Source organism: Castor canadensis, chromosome 17 (genome assembly GCF_047511655.1).
Source record: "Castor canadensis chromosome 17, mCasCan1.hap1v2, whole genome shotgun sequence".
NCBI classification, from domain to species: Eukaryota; Metazoa; Chordata; class Mammalia; order Rodentia; family Castoridae; genus Castor; species Castor canadensis.
In genome coordinates this window covers 48,787,536-48,799,754 of record NC_133402.1, presented here as the reverse complement: position 1 = coordinate 48,799,754, position 12,219 = coordinate 48,787,536, and the positions used below count along the sequence as shown (strand labels likewise).

The following is a 12,219-nucleotide window of genomic DNA, read 5'->3' as shown; positions in this document are numbered from 1 at the left end:
GATATAAGGTGCTATCTGACAGCTGGTGTCCAAATCCAGGGAAAGGAATGTCCAGGAGAGCATGGGAGGGAGTTCAAACTTGGGGCCCCACTTCCCTGATGAGTAGCTCCAGGGCTGTGCCAGGAGGCTGCAACCAGGGTACTTAGAGGGCCACACCCCTGCTTCTGATCCTCAGGACAGCTGTAGACATACACTTTTCACAGCCTTGCTTCTACCTTTCCCAATAGCCTCTCCCAGCATCCTTTGACCCCCTTACAATAGCCCTTCCTTTCTGGGAGCACCTCAGTTAGATTTATCTGAACACTCACATTCTCTCAGCTGGGCCTCCTGTATCCCCTACTGTTCATATTCCAGCCATCTCTGTCATGCTGTCACCCATTCTTGCTGTGTAGGAAGTGACAGCCTTAGGGGCAGGGGCTGCTTCTATGATGAGAGCATGTCTGGTTGGTCTGGAACACACCTTCCAGGGTTGGGAAGTCTGGGACACTGCTGAGTAGACCTGACCTTGGAAAAAGGTTCTGGTCCCCATGAACAGCACTGTGTCCCAAGATAGTTGGGGGGTGGGGCATGTCTGTGATAAGAGCAGCTCCAGCCTTCCTGGGCAGTAGGAAAATAGTACTGGATGATCTTCGCAACCCCAGGTCTGGCCATCCTACAGAACCCTGAAGGAGACCACAGGGAACATTTAACAGAAGTTCCATTCACCCCCATCTCCTTACTCAGCCTGAGGCTCCAGGGGGTTGGGGGATGCAGGCATTGATAGAAGGGGCCCAAGAGCAGTGGTGAGTGGTGTGTGTGTGTGTGTGTGTGTGTGTGTGTGTGTGTGTGTGTGTTTTCTTTTTTTTTTTGAGATAGGTCTTGCAGTGCAGCCCAGGCTGGTCTTGAACTTGTGATCCTCCTGTCTCAGCCTCCCTGATGGGATTATAGGATGTGGAGGGATTACCTCCCACACTCAGTTTGTAGAAGTGCTTTCTGGGCTGCCCAGAATTATTTAGGGCTGGCAAGAAAACAGAAGGCTGTTCTTTCTTACAGGGTTACACCTGTAATTCTAGCTACTTGGGAGGCTGAGAGCTGGAAGATTGTGGTTTGAAGCAGCACAGCAAACAGTTTGTGAGGCCCCCATCTCCAAAATAACCATAACAAAATGGACTGAAGGTGTGGTTCAAGCAGTAGAGTGACTGCTTTTCAAGTGTGAAACCCTGAATTCAAACCCCAGTCCCACCAAAAAACAAAGAAGAAAAAGAAAACAAAGAGGGCCCTAGACGGAGCTGGCTTTTTTTCAGGGTGTTTCTCTGTCTTGATGTCAACCACCTAATGAAGAGATATGCAATAGAAAGACTTCCTCAGGACAATGGCCCTGACCTAGTGGGCTAGGTTTGAGGAAGGACTGTCTACAGTCAATAGATGTCAATCAGGAGTGAAAAGTGGGATGGTAGGCTGATTAAGGGGAGATTAGTGAGGCAGGGTAAAGTTTTGAAGGGGGAAGCTTCATGCAGATCCTGAGGCAATGAGGAAAGGAGACAGGGCCCAGGGTGAGTTCTGGGCTTGGTGGGGAAGTTGGTGGAAGAGGTCTATAAAAAGATTAACTTATTAGAGAGGACTGCTATGGGACCAGAATAAAGACAGGTAGGTAGTGGGGACCTGGCTCCAGGCATGGACAGGCCCACCAGTGAGGGCATAAGCAGCAGGAGATGGATTCCTGAGAGATGAGCTGTCACTGTGGGTGGTCCCATCCTCTACATATGGACAGCCCCCCCCCACACACACACACACTGCAAACACAGCTGTATGGCATCTGCCTGGGACTGGTTCAAGGCATGGGAGGGGGTGAGGGGCATTGGGATGAATGCTTAAGCATGAGACAGGTTTTCTCCTCCTCCTGGATCCTTTCCAAGGAGAGGTTGCATTACTTAGATTCAGTCCAGTGGGGCCTTGGTCTCCCAAAGATAGGTCCAGTGTCCCTCATTTGCTGGGGGCTGCTCTGCCTCTCAAGAAGGTTGGGGTGGGGTACAGGAGGTCCACCAGACAGAAGGATGGCTGATTCACAAGTGTGACCTTACTTGGGACCCATGGCCTGCAGGCTTGTCTGGGCAACCCCCCGCAGAGTTAGGGTTGAGTCATCTCCAGCTGCAGCCTCCCCCTACCATCCAGCTGCTACCCCATTTGATCCTCAGGAACCTGTTCACATTTCAGCCTCCAGCAGCCACTTCACTGATCACTCTGACTTAACACAGCCAAGTCCTGAGACCCTAAATGGGGTTGGGGTGCTTCCTCAGCATCTATCAAGAGCCTGGGGATTCCCACAAGTCACAGGAGGGGGGCTTTTGCACTTAAGTGCGTCATATCATCTGTCCAGGAGAAGAGGGGGTGGAGGGTGGCGACCTCTTGGGGAGGTGGGTGAGGGCGGGCTACTTGGGTCCCCGCCTGCCGCTCCGCCTCCTGGGATCAGGGACTTTTCTCCTCCGTGCCGGCGGGACTGCAGCGGCGGCGGCTGGAGCAGGCGGATGCGCAGGCAAGATCCGAACCCCGGGTGTGTGTGTGGGAGCTGGGGTACAGGGCCTTGACCCGCCAGTACAAGGGGCAAGGGACGGTGGGGGTCCTGGTTGACCGTTTCTATCACCCAGGATGAGGCTGCCGCTCCTGGTGGCCGCGCTCTACGCTGGGATCTTGGCGCCAGTGCTGGCACAGCTCAGGGAGAGAGGTGGGCACTACTAGGAAAGACCCCTTCCGGCATTACGTCCTGTCGCTCATGGCTGCACTCCGTCTTCATTCCTGACACCCTCCATCTCAACCACCCCCTGCAGATTCCTTCTAACTCTCCCCAGACTCTGAATCCCGTGCTGAATTCCCTAAATCGCCTCCTATCCTGTTCGAACCCAAAGTCTGTCTCCCCAGATACATGCGGAATCCCCTGCCCTCTGTCACCCGGCGCTGGCCCCTGAGGCTGACAATTTAGATCCACACCCGTGCGGGCAAGTCTCCCTCCCCCGCATGCCCCAGCCTTCCGCAGGAGACTGCTCTGGGCCCCACTGTGGCTCTCGCCAAGCCTCCCAAGTCCTCGCCTATCTGAGGCCGGGTTTGCATAAGCAGATGAGACCTGCTCTCCACCTCGTCCCCAGTCCCAAGGGTCCACAGTGCCCGGGGGAGGATGAGTGGGCTCTTAGAAAAGGTCTTGATCTCTCCTCCCTGCTCCAGTGACCTGCACGCGACTTTATGCCGCTGACATCGTGTTCCTTCTGGACGGCTCCTCATCCATTGGCCGCAGCAACTTCCGCGAAATACGAGGCTTCCTGGAGGGACTGGTGCTGCCTTTTTCTGGGGCAGCCAGTGCACAGGGTGTGCGCTTTGCTGCAGTGCAGTACAGTGATGACCCACGGTGAGTAGTGGCCCTGGGGGCGAGGACCATAGAATTCCCCATGAAGAGCCTTTCCTCTAGACTGAAAGGGCAGAAAACTCCAGGTTAGGTTCTTCCAGAAACAGGAGCCCAGCGAGTCCCTGCCAGGACCTCCTCTGGAGATAGATGTCATGATTCAACTCCTAAGAGGGTCGGTGCCCTGAAACCTCCAGGCTAGTACCCTGCCCAACATAATGAGTCTCTGTTTTCTGATCTGGATGGAGTTGGAGAGCCCAGGCAGTGGGGGGCCTGGTGCTCCAGATGCCCAGTGCCTATGGACTCTCTGTGTTCTAGCTCCCTGATCCCTTCAGCCTTTCTGTTCACCAGAACAGCTTCCTGCCTGGCCAGTGTCCACCTTCCTACAACTGGGCCCTTCCTCCTGTAGTTATTTAACCAGACATCCTGTTCCCCCATAGGCCAAGAACCCCAAGGGCTTCAGGCCTGCCCAGGGCCAGCCATAGGTGGTACACAGAGGAAAACTTAAGGAGTTTATTAACCTGGAGGCTTCAGTGATGGGGGGTAGGAATCACAATCAAGGGCACCTTTCAAGAGGCCTCACCCCAGAGGCCTTTGAGAGGCCAGGGCTGGAAGAGGTCATGACCCCTTACCTTTTGCCACCCCCTTTCCCTCCACCAGGACAGAGTTTAGCCTAGATGCACTCAGCTCTGGTGGTGATGCAATCCGTGCCATCCGTGAACTCAGCTACAAGGGGGGCAATACTCGCACTGGGGCTGCACTTCTCCATGTGTCTGATCATGTCTTCCTGCCCCATCTGCTCCGACCTGGCATCCCCAAGGTAACCCCTACCTAACCTACCATTCCTCACAAGGTGACACCAAAATAAGTGTCTGCGACAGCTCTGATGACCCCTGTTGCCTGCCCCAGGTTTGTATCCTGATCACAGATGGAAAGTCCCAGGACCTGGTGGATACAGCTGCTGAGAGGCTGAAGGGGCAGGGGGTCAAGCTGTTCGCTGTGGGTGAGTTCTGAGCTGGGGTGAGAGGTCAGGCAGGGTGGGGACCATTCAGAAGACATGTGGGTAACTGAGCCCTGATTGATCATCACCTCAGGAATTAAGAATGCTGATCCTGAGGAGTTGAAACGAGTTGCTTCCCAGCCGACCAGTGATTTCTTCTTCTTCGTCAACGACTTCAGCATCTTGAGGACACTGCTACCCCTCATTTCCCGGAGAGTGTGCACAACTGCTGGTGGTGTGCCTGTAACGCTGCCTCGTGAGTTCCTGGGCCCCACCTCCTAACCCCAGCCTGGAAGTGCTGAATCCACCCCAAGTGCTTCCAATGTCTGACCTGCTTGCCTGATTACCTGATTTCCCCCATTCACAGCTGACTCCACATCTGGTCCTCGGGACCTGGTGTTGTCTGAGCCAAGCAGTCAATCCTTGAGAGTACAGTGGACAGCAGCTAGTGGCCCTGTGACTGGCTATAAGATCCAGTACACCCCCCTGACAGGGCTAGGACAACCACTGCCAAGCGAACGGCGGGAGGTAAGGACATCAGAAGTGATAGGTGGGTGGCTGGGGACTTGGCTGGACAAGATAAGGTGACCTCTGACCCTGGGCAGGTGAACGTCCCAGCTGGTGAGACCAGCATGCAGCTGCAGGGTCTCAGGCCACTGACTGAGTACCAAGTGATGGTGGTTGCCCTCTACGCCAATAGCATCGGGGAAGCTGTGAGCGGGACAGCTCGGACCAGTGAGCAACTTTGTCAACCTCTAACCCCATTTACCTAACTTCTCAGCCCTGTAACCCCTGTCCACTCTTGACTCTACTAATCCCTGGTGGGACTTTATCTCAGCTGCTGTGGAAGGGCTAGAATTGACCATCCAGAACACAACAGCCCACAGCCTCCTGGTGGTCTGGCGGAGGGTGCCAGGTGCCACTGGCTACCGTGTGACATGGCGGGTCCTCAGGGGTAAGTGAAAAGTGTGGGCTGAGGAGACTCCCTATAGTTCGGAAAAGATTGTAGAGTCTTGATTCTGCATGGCCCACTCACCCCTCTGTGCCCCTGTGTAGGTGGCCCAACACAGCAGCAGGAGCTGAGCCCTGGACAGGGGTCATTGTTGCTGCATGACCTGGAGCCTGGCATGGACTATGAGGTGACTGTGAGCACACTACTTGGCCATAGCGTGGGGCCTGCTACTTCCCTGACTGCCCGCACTGGTGAGAAGGCTGGGTGCTTTCTTCAGGTGGGGGTGGGCAGGCAGGGCAGGGTGCACAGGTCATTTACATCCCCTGTGCTCTGGGCAGACTCCTCTGTTGAGCAGACCCTGCACCCTGTCATCTTGGGCCCCACATCCATCCTCGTTTCCTGGAACTTGGTGCCTGAGGCCCGTGGCTACCGGCTGGAGTGGCGTCGTGAGAGTGGTCAGTGCTGGAAAAGGAATGTGTGGGCAGGGGTCTGGGCTTGGCTTTAGCTGGCCTGACCTTGTCATCTTGCAGGCTTGGAGCCACCACAGAAGGTGGTGCTGCCCTCTGACGTGACCCGCTATCAGCTGGATGGACTGCAGCCAGGCACTGAGTATCGTCTCACACTCTACACTCTACTGGAGGGCCACGAGGTGGCCACTCCTGCAACTGTGGTCCCCACTGGTGAGGGCTCTGTCTGGCCAAGTGACTAGGGAAAGTATGGGGGCTCCAGGCTTCCTCTCATGCTGTGCTCTCCAACAGGACCAGAGCGGCCCGTGGGCCCTGTGATGGACCTACAAGCGACCGAACTGCCTGGGCAGCGGGTGCGAGTGACCTGGAGCCCAGTCCCCAGTGCCACTGAATACCGCATCACTGTGCGCAGTACCCAGGGTAAGGTGGAGGCAGACATAAAATTGCACACACATTAAAGTGCCAGCCTACAGGATCTGATTGTACCCATGTCCCATCTCTTTCCTCTGGGTCCCTACAGCCTCTTCGCTACCTCCCAAGAGGTAGTTCAAGGCTGTTTCAGGGTCTGTCTACCCTCTCTCCTGCCCCAGCCTGTGTCCTTACTTGACTCTGTCTCCACTCCTTGTCCCATATCTCTGTCCCTGGCTTTCGCCCTGCCTTCTCCGCAACCACAGTTCTATGACCGCCTAGGATTACCCTAGTTAATGACTAGTTATTAACCTCTCCTCTCATGTCTTCATCCAACACTGATAGCCATCATCCCACGTCAATGTCTATCAATGACCTGTCGACTCCCATTGCTGTCCATTGACTCCTACATTCCATGTTCCTATCCATCAACCCCTATCAACAAGTATCTCCATTCATCACTGGCCTGTTGTCCTGTGTTGCCACCCATTGCTGGTCCCTTTTACCCCATGTCCTCATCTGTATGCCATTTCTCACTGCCACCCCCCCATCCTATATCTCCCGTGAACTTTCTCATCCTGTATCCATCCCTATCCATCACCAGCTGGCTGCTGTTGTCCAGCCTCTCTCTCTCTCTCTCTCTCTCTCTCTCTCTCTCTCTCTCTCTCTCATTAGCAGTACTGGGGTTTGAACTCAGGGCTTCATGCTTGCTAGGCAGGTGCTCTAGCACTTGAGTCACTCTGCTAGTCCCCACATCCCTGTCTCTTACTGACCCTTGCTTACTGATCGTGTCTTCTCTCAGGAGTTGAGCGGACCCTGGTGCTTCCTGGGAGTCAGACAGCCTTTGACTTAGATGACATTCGGGCTGGGCTTAGTTACACTGTGCGGATATCTGCTCGAGTGGGCACCCAGGAGGGTGGTGCCAGCGTCCTCACTATCCGCCGAGGTGAGCACTGTGGGAAGTTTATGAGGCATATCTGCCTGACTCACTCCTATTCAGGTCTTGACCCCTGACTCTTATCTTTAACCCCCAGAGCCAGAAACCCCACCTGCTGTCTCAGGACTGCAGGTTGTGGCATCAGATGCAACAAGAGTAAGGGTAGCCTGGGAACCTGTTCCTGGAGCCAGTGGAATTCGGATTAGCTGGAGGACAGGCAATGGTCAGTGTGGGATGGGTGGGAGAATTGCTGAGGGGAATGGTCAGAGTATGGAGGGGGCTGAGGGGACAGGCAGAAACCAGGCCAGCATTTCCCTCTTATCCTAGGTCCAGAGTCCAGCCAGACTTTGCCCCCAGATTCTACTGCCACAGACATTCTGGGGCTGCAGCCTGGAACCTCCTACCGGGTGTCTGTGTCGGCACTTCAAGGGAGAGAAGAAGGCCCTCCTGTGGTCATCGTGGCTAGAACTGGTCAGAGCCTGACCCAGTCCCTCGGTTCTCTGCCTCTAGTGCCCCTTCTGACTCCCATGTCTCCCCTTTCAGAACTCCAGTCTCCCCCTTGACATTTCCTCTGCCTCCTCTCCGAGAGCCCCTGCTTCCTCCCTCTGCCTCCATTGCCTCCTCTTAAGCTTCCCCTTTCTTCAGATTTCTGCCTTTGCTCTCAGATTTCCACTAGTCATCCCTCATTCCTACCACTTTATTTCTTTATTGCTGGACTCAGCTCTCCCCTTAGACTTACACTTTCTCCTTGGCCAGACACCCTCACTGCCTCCTAATGCTTCTGTCAGAACCCCTTCCTCTGTCAGACCTTTTCTCAGATTCCTACCACTTGACAGCTCAGATTCTTCCCACTATCCTTTCTGTTAGGACCCCTACTTCTTCCCATCTAACCCATTTTCTACCTCTTCTATCAGATCCCTTCCTCTTGTTAGATTCCTATAGCCTTCTCTTATCAGATGGTCCTCCCTACTTCACCCTCCAGTCCCTCTCCTGTCTCCCCCATCAGATTCCCCATTGCCTCTCTTTCCAGACCCACTAGGTCCAGTGAGGACAGTCCATGTGACTCAGGCTGGCAGCTCATCTGTCACCATTGCCTGGAGCAGGGTTCCGGGTGCCACAGGATACAGGGTTTCCTGGCATTCTGGCCAAGGTGGGTACCAGGGGTTTGGCAGGGTCGTGGGAAGCAGGTCTAGATAGAATGGGGGCCAGGGTTTCTTGGGGGTTCAGATGGGGTACTGGGCACAGAGTCTGGCTAACCCTGGAACTACTTCTATCCCTGTTCCCAGGCCCAGAGAAATCCCAGCTGACTTCTGGGGAGGCCACGGTGGCTGAGCTGGATGGACTGGAACCAGATACCGAGTATACAGTGCATGTGAGAGCCCACGTAGCTGGCGTGGATGGAGCCCCTGCCTCTGTGGTTGTGAGGACTGGTGAGTGGGCCTGGCCAGCTGCTATTCACACCTCATTATCTAACCCACCCTGCTATGCCTTCCTGATTGCTCCAACTGCCCACTCCATTGCTGCTCAGTGACGGCTCTGTCCATGTTGAATTACCCCATGTTGACTAAATGTCCACTTACAGTGACCTCTTATCTGCCCCACACTGCCCAGTCTGAAATATTGACCTCCCCCTACTAAAGGCTTCCTACACTGATCCATCTATACTGACCTCATCTCACCTTCAGACTTCCCTGCATTAACCATGCCTGCACTGCCACCCTGCTGTATGCCAGATACCCAGTGGCCTCTGATTCCCTACCTTGTCTCTGTCCCTAGTCCCAGAGCCTGTGGGCAGTGTGTCAAAACTGCAGATCCTCAATGCTTCCAGCGACGTTCTGAGGGTCACCTGGGTAGGGGTCACTGGAGCCACAGCCTACAGACTGTCTTGGAGCCGAAGTGAAGGTATGGTTCCTTGACTCCACCTTTCTCCTTCCTGGCTGGAATTGCCCCTCTGGTTAGCTATACCACCCCTGATGGTTGCTTTTTTCTCACCTGGCCAGGTGGTCCCACAAGACACCAGATGCTCCCAGGGAACACAGATTCAGCAGAGATACCGGGTCTCGAAGGCGGCGTCAGCTACTCCGTGCGAGTGACTGCACTTGTTGGGGACCGAGAGGGCTCACCTGTCTCCATTGTCGTCACCACGCGTAGGTGGAGCTTGGGCTGGAGGGAGTCTTGGATCGGAACTTGGAGAGTCTAGGGGCTGGGCTTTTGTGCTTGGGTTTAGAAAAGACACCCGCAATTAATAGTGAGGCTGTGGGGGTAGGGCCTATGAGAAGGGAAAGAAAGAAGCCTTGGATAGGCTGTGGGGTAGGAGGTGCGTGTGTGGGATTGGTGCAGGGGCCAGTGGGGATGTAACCCCGATTCCCCACTCTTTCTCTCTAGCTCGCGAGGCTCCAATTGCCCTGGAGACTCTTCACGTCGTGCAGCGTGGGGAGCACTCGTTGAGGCTTCGCTGGGAGCGGGTACCTGGAGCACATGGCTACCGTTTGCGTTGGCGAGCTGAGGGTAAGAGATGCCCTGGTAGGAAGTTAGGGGAGGAGTAAGTGAAGTGGTGAGGTTAGTGTGGGGTGGGGTCTGCAGGACCTCAGACAGTAGGTGAGATTTAATCAATGAGGTGGAAGAACCAGATCCAATGAGGTCATAGAGAATGAGGAAAATGCAACAGCAGGAGGGACCCAGTCAGCACAGCCAGTGAGGCCTGAGGTGGGTGAATCCATTAGCGCTGATATGTAGCATCCTCCCACATGTCCTGGCTCCCACCCTCATGCTTGCTCCAGGTGGCCAGGAGCAATCCCGAGTCCTGGGACCTGAGTTCAGCAGCTACCACTTGGACGGACTGGAGCCAGCAACACTGTACCATGTGTGGCTGAGTGCCCTGGGGCCAGCTGGAGAAGGGCCCCCCAGGGAGGTGACTGCACATACTGGTGAGCCAGAGGGCCCACCTTGCTTTGGTGTGCTCTTATCTCCCACTGATGACCCACCCTGATTTCCTGCACCTCTAAGTAGCTCCTGTAGACCCCCCACCTGGTGACCCTGTAATGATCCCAGCATGACCCCCTTTGACACTTCATTAAACTGAACTTTCTCCAGGATTTTGTATCTCTCTCCTCTGGTTCTCAGGGCCCAGCTTTTGATACTTGATCTTTGATTCGTCTTTTAGAATCGCCTCATGTCCCGAGCACTGAACTACGTGTGGTGGACACCTCCATAAACTCAGTGACACTAGCCTGGAACCCAGTGCCAGGGGCATCCAGCTACATCTTATCTTGGCGGCCACTCAGAGGAACTGGCCAGGGTGAGAGCAAGGTCAGGGTACAGGAGGGCTGGCAATTGGGGCTCCATGAATGACCTCCTGTGTAACCAAGTTCTTTTATACAGAAGTGCCTGAGGCTCCACAGACACTTCCAGGGATCTCAAACTCCCAGAGGGTGACAGGCCTAGAGCCTGGTGTTTCCTATATCTTCACCCTGACACCTGTTCAGAGGGGAGTACGGGGTCCTGAGGCCTCTGTCACACAGAACCCAGGTATAGAGGACATAGGGGAGAGGCCTAAGAGGACTGCTGGATGGGCTGACCAGGTCAGTAACTTAGCTCCTTCCTGCAGCATGTCTCCATGGCCTGGTGGACGTGGTGTTCTTGCTGCATACCACTCGAGACAATGCTCACCGTGCAGAATCTGTGAAGCGGATCCTGGGGCGGCTGGTGTCTGCACTTGGGCCTCTTGGGCCACAGGCTGCCCAGGTGTGACTCTGAGGCAGCCAGGTGCTACATGTCTCTGGCCCCCTCACCCCAGGCTCTCACCCACAATCTCTCTGCCCCACTATAGATTCAGGCTTTCTTCTAGCTCCCTCACTAGGTTCTAGATCATCTCACCTGCTGGTTGGCTCCTATCCTACCGTCATTACTGACCCCCTAATAAACAGTTCAGGTTTAGTCAGGATACCCCTCCCCATGTCTGTTTCTTCAGGCTCTGTGTGTCTACATCCCTGCTCTTTCATTGCTTCAGGCTTTGTGTCTCTCCCCATCCTAGGTTGGCCTGCTGTCCTACAGTTACCGGCCCTCCCCACTGTTCACCCTGAATAGTTCCCATGATCTTGGCATCATCTTGCAGAAGATCCGTGATATCCCCTATATGGACCCAAGTGGAAACAACTTGGGTAAGGACTGAAGTTGACGTGGACACCTGGGGTTTCTCCATCAGAAGCTTGATGTCCCAGGGTTCTGACTCCTTCCCCTCAGGCACAGCTGTAGTCACAGCTCACAGATATCTGCTGGCGCCTGACGCTCCTGGGCGCCGTCAGCAAGTGCCAGGGGTGATGGTTCTGCTAGTGGATGAGCCAGTGAGAGGTGACACATTCAGCCCTATTCGTGAGGCCCAGGCTTCTGGTGAGGAGTAAGGCTGGTGGGGATGGAGCCTGGGAATAGGGGTGGCCACAGTGGGATTGTCATGCAGGTTGCTGGACCCCTCCTTAGGGCTCAAGATGATGATGTTGGGCTTGGCGGGAGCTGACCCAGAGCAGCTGCGTCGCTTGGTGTCAGGCATGGACCCTGTCCAGAACTTCTTTGCTGTGGATGATGGTCCAAGCCTGGATCGGGCAGTCAGTGATCTGGCAGTAGCCCTGTGTCAGGCAGCCATGGCTACTCAGGTTTGGACAGGCTTCTGGGTGACTGGTGGTGGAGAAGAGGGGGTATGGGGGGCTTTTAGGAGAATTGCCTGACTTCAAAGAGACCCTGTGTCCACAGCCACAGCCAGAGCCTTGCTCCGTGCATTGTCCAAAGGTAAGGATCCAGGATTGCATGAATGGGCAAAGGCCACACATGAGCCTAGCCACTCATGAGCCTGTGACCCTCATCTGACATGTCTTTCCCCAGGGCCAGAAGGGAGAACCTGGAGTAATGGTGAGTGGCCTTGTGGGGATAGAGAATGGGTTAAGTGACAGCGGGCAGGGGCTGGTTGGCAGCACAGAACTCACTGATTGCCTTTTCTAGGGCCTGAAGGGACAAGCTGGGTCTCCTGGCCCCCCCGGCCTCCCAGTGAGTACTTCTCCACACCTGTCCCCCACCCCCCAGCCTTCCAGTAAG

General features: G+C 55.1%; 1 protein-coding gene across 2 annotated transcripts in view; it reads left to right on the top strand.

Moving 5' to 3' along the window:
* The first annotated feature begins 2,429 nt into the window (after nucleotides 1-2,429).
* The window catches only part of Col7a1 (collagen type VII alpha 1 chain), a 31,449-nt gene continuing 21,659 nt past the window's right edge, over nucleotides 2,430-12,219 (top strand). The window contains exons 1-31 of one of the 2 annotated variants that reach the window (XM_074060443.1): nucleotides 2,430-2,512; nucleotides 2,625-2,701; nucleotides 3,196-3,376; nucleotides 4,031-4,190; nucleotides 4,280-4,373; nucleotides 4,465-4,626; nucleotides 4,738-4,898; nucleotides 4,976-5,105; nucleotides 5,209-5,325; nucleotides 5,427-5,573; nucleotides 5,661-5,777; nucleotides 5,853-6,002; nucleotides 6,081-6,209; nucleotides 7,000-7,143; nucleotides 7,232-7,357; nucleotides 7,462-7,605; nucleotides 8,165-8,284; nucleotides 8,421-8,564; nucleotides 8,911-9,036; nucleotides 9,135-9,281; nucleotides 9,520-9,642; nucleotides 9,915-10,061; nucleotides 10,298-10,432; nucleotides 10,516-10,662; nucleotides 10,742-10,878; nucleotides 11,168-11,294; nucleotides 11,377-11,523; nucleotides 11,611-11,783; nucleotides 11,881-11,916; nucleotides 12,010-12,036; nucleotides 12,127-12,171. In XM_074060443.1, coding sequence (XP_073916544.1) covers nucleotides 2,505-2,512; nucleotides 2,625-2,701; nucleotides 3,196-3,376; nucleotides 4,031-4,190; nucleotides 4,280-4,373; nucleotides 4,465-4,626; nucleotides 4,738-4,898; nucleotides 4,976-5,105; nucleotides 5,209-5,325; nucleotides 5,427-5,573; nucleotides 5,661-5,777; nucleotides 5,853-6,002; nucleotides 6,081-6,209; nucleotides 7,000-7,143; nucleotides 7,232-7,357; nucleotides 7,462-7,605; nucleotides 8,165-8,284; nucleotides 8,421-8,564; nucleotides 8,911-9,036; nucleotides 9,135-9,281; nucleotides 9,520-9,642; nucleotides 9,915-10,061; nucleotides 10,298-10,432; nucleotides 10,516-10,662; nucleotides 10,742-10,878; nucleotides 11,168-11,294; nucleotides 11,377-11,523; nucleotides 11,611-11,783; nucleotides 11,881-11,916; nucleotides 12,010-12,036; nucleotides 12,127-12,171 — 3,828 coding nt within the window. In that variant the 5' untranslated portion in view covers nucleotides 2,430-2,504. Of the gene's footprint in view, nucleotides 2,531-2,624; nucleotides 2,702-3,195; nucleotides 3,377-4,030; nucleotides 4,191-4,279; nucleotides 4,374-4,464; nucleotides 4,627-4,737; nucleotides 4,899-4,975; nucleotides 5,106-5,208; nucleotides 5,326-5,426; nucleotides 5,574-5,660; nucleotides 5,778-5,852; nucleotides 6,003-6,080; nucleotides 6,210-6,999; nucleotides 7,144-7,231; nucleotides 7,358-7,461; nucleotides 7,606-8,164; nucleotides 8,285-8,420; nucleotides 8,565-8,910; nucleotides 9,037-9,134; nucleotides 9,282-9,519; nucleotides 9,643-9,914; nucleotides 10,062-10,297; nucleotides 10,433-10,515; nucleotides 10,663-10,741; nucleotides 10,879-11,167; nucleotides 11,295-11,376; nucleotides 11,524-11,610; nucleotides 11,784-11,880; nucleotides 11,917-12,009; nucleotides 12,037-12,126; nucleotides 12,172-12,219 lie in introns of both variants that reach the window. The other variant, XM_074060442.1, reaches the window with a different exon arrangement.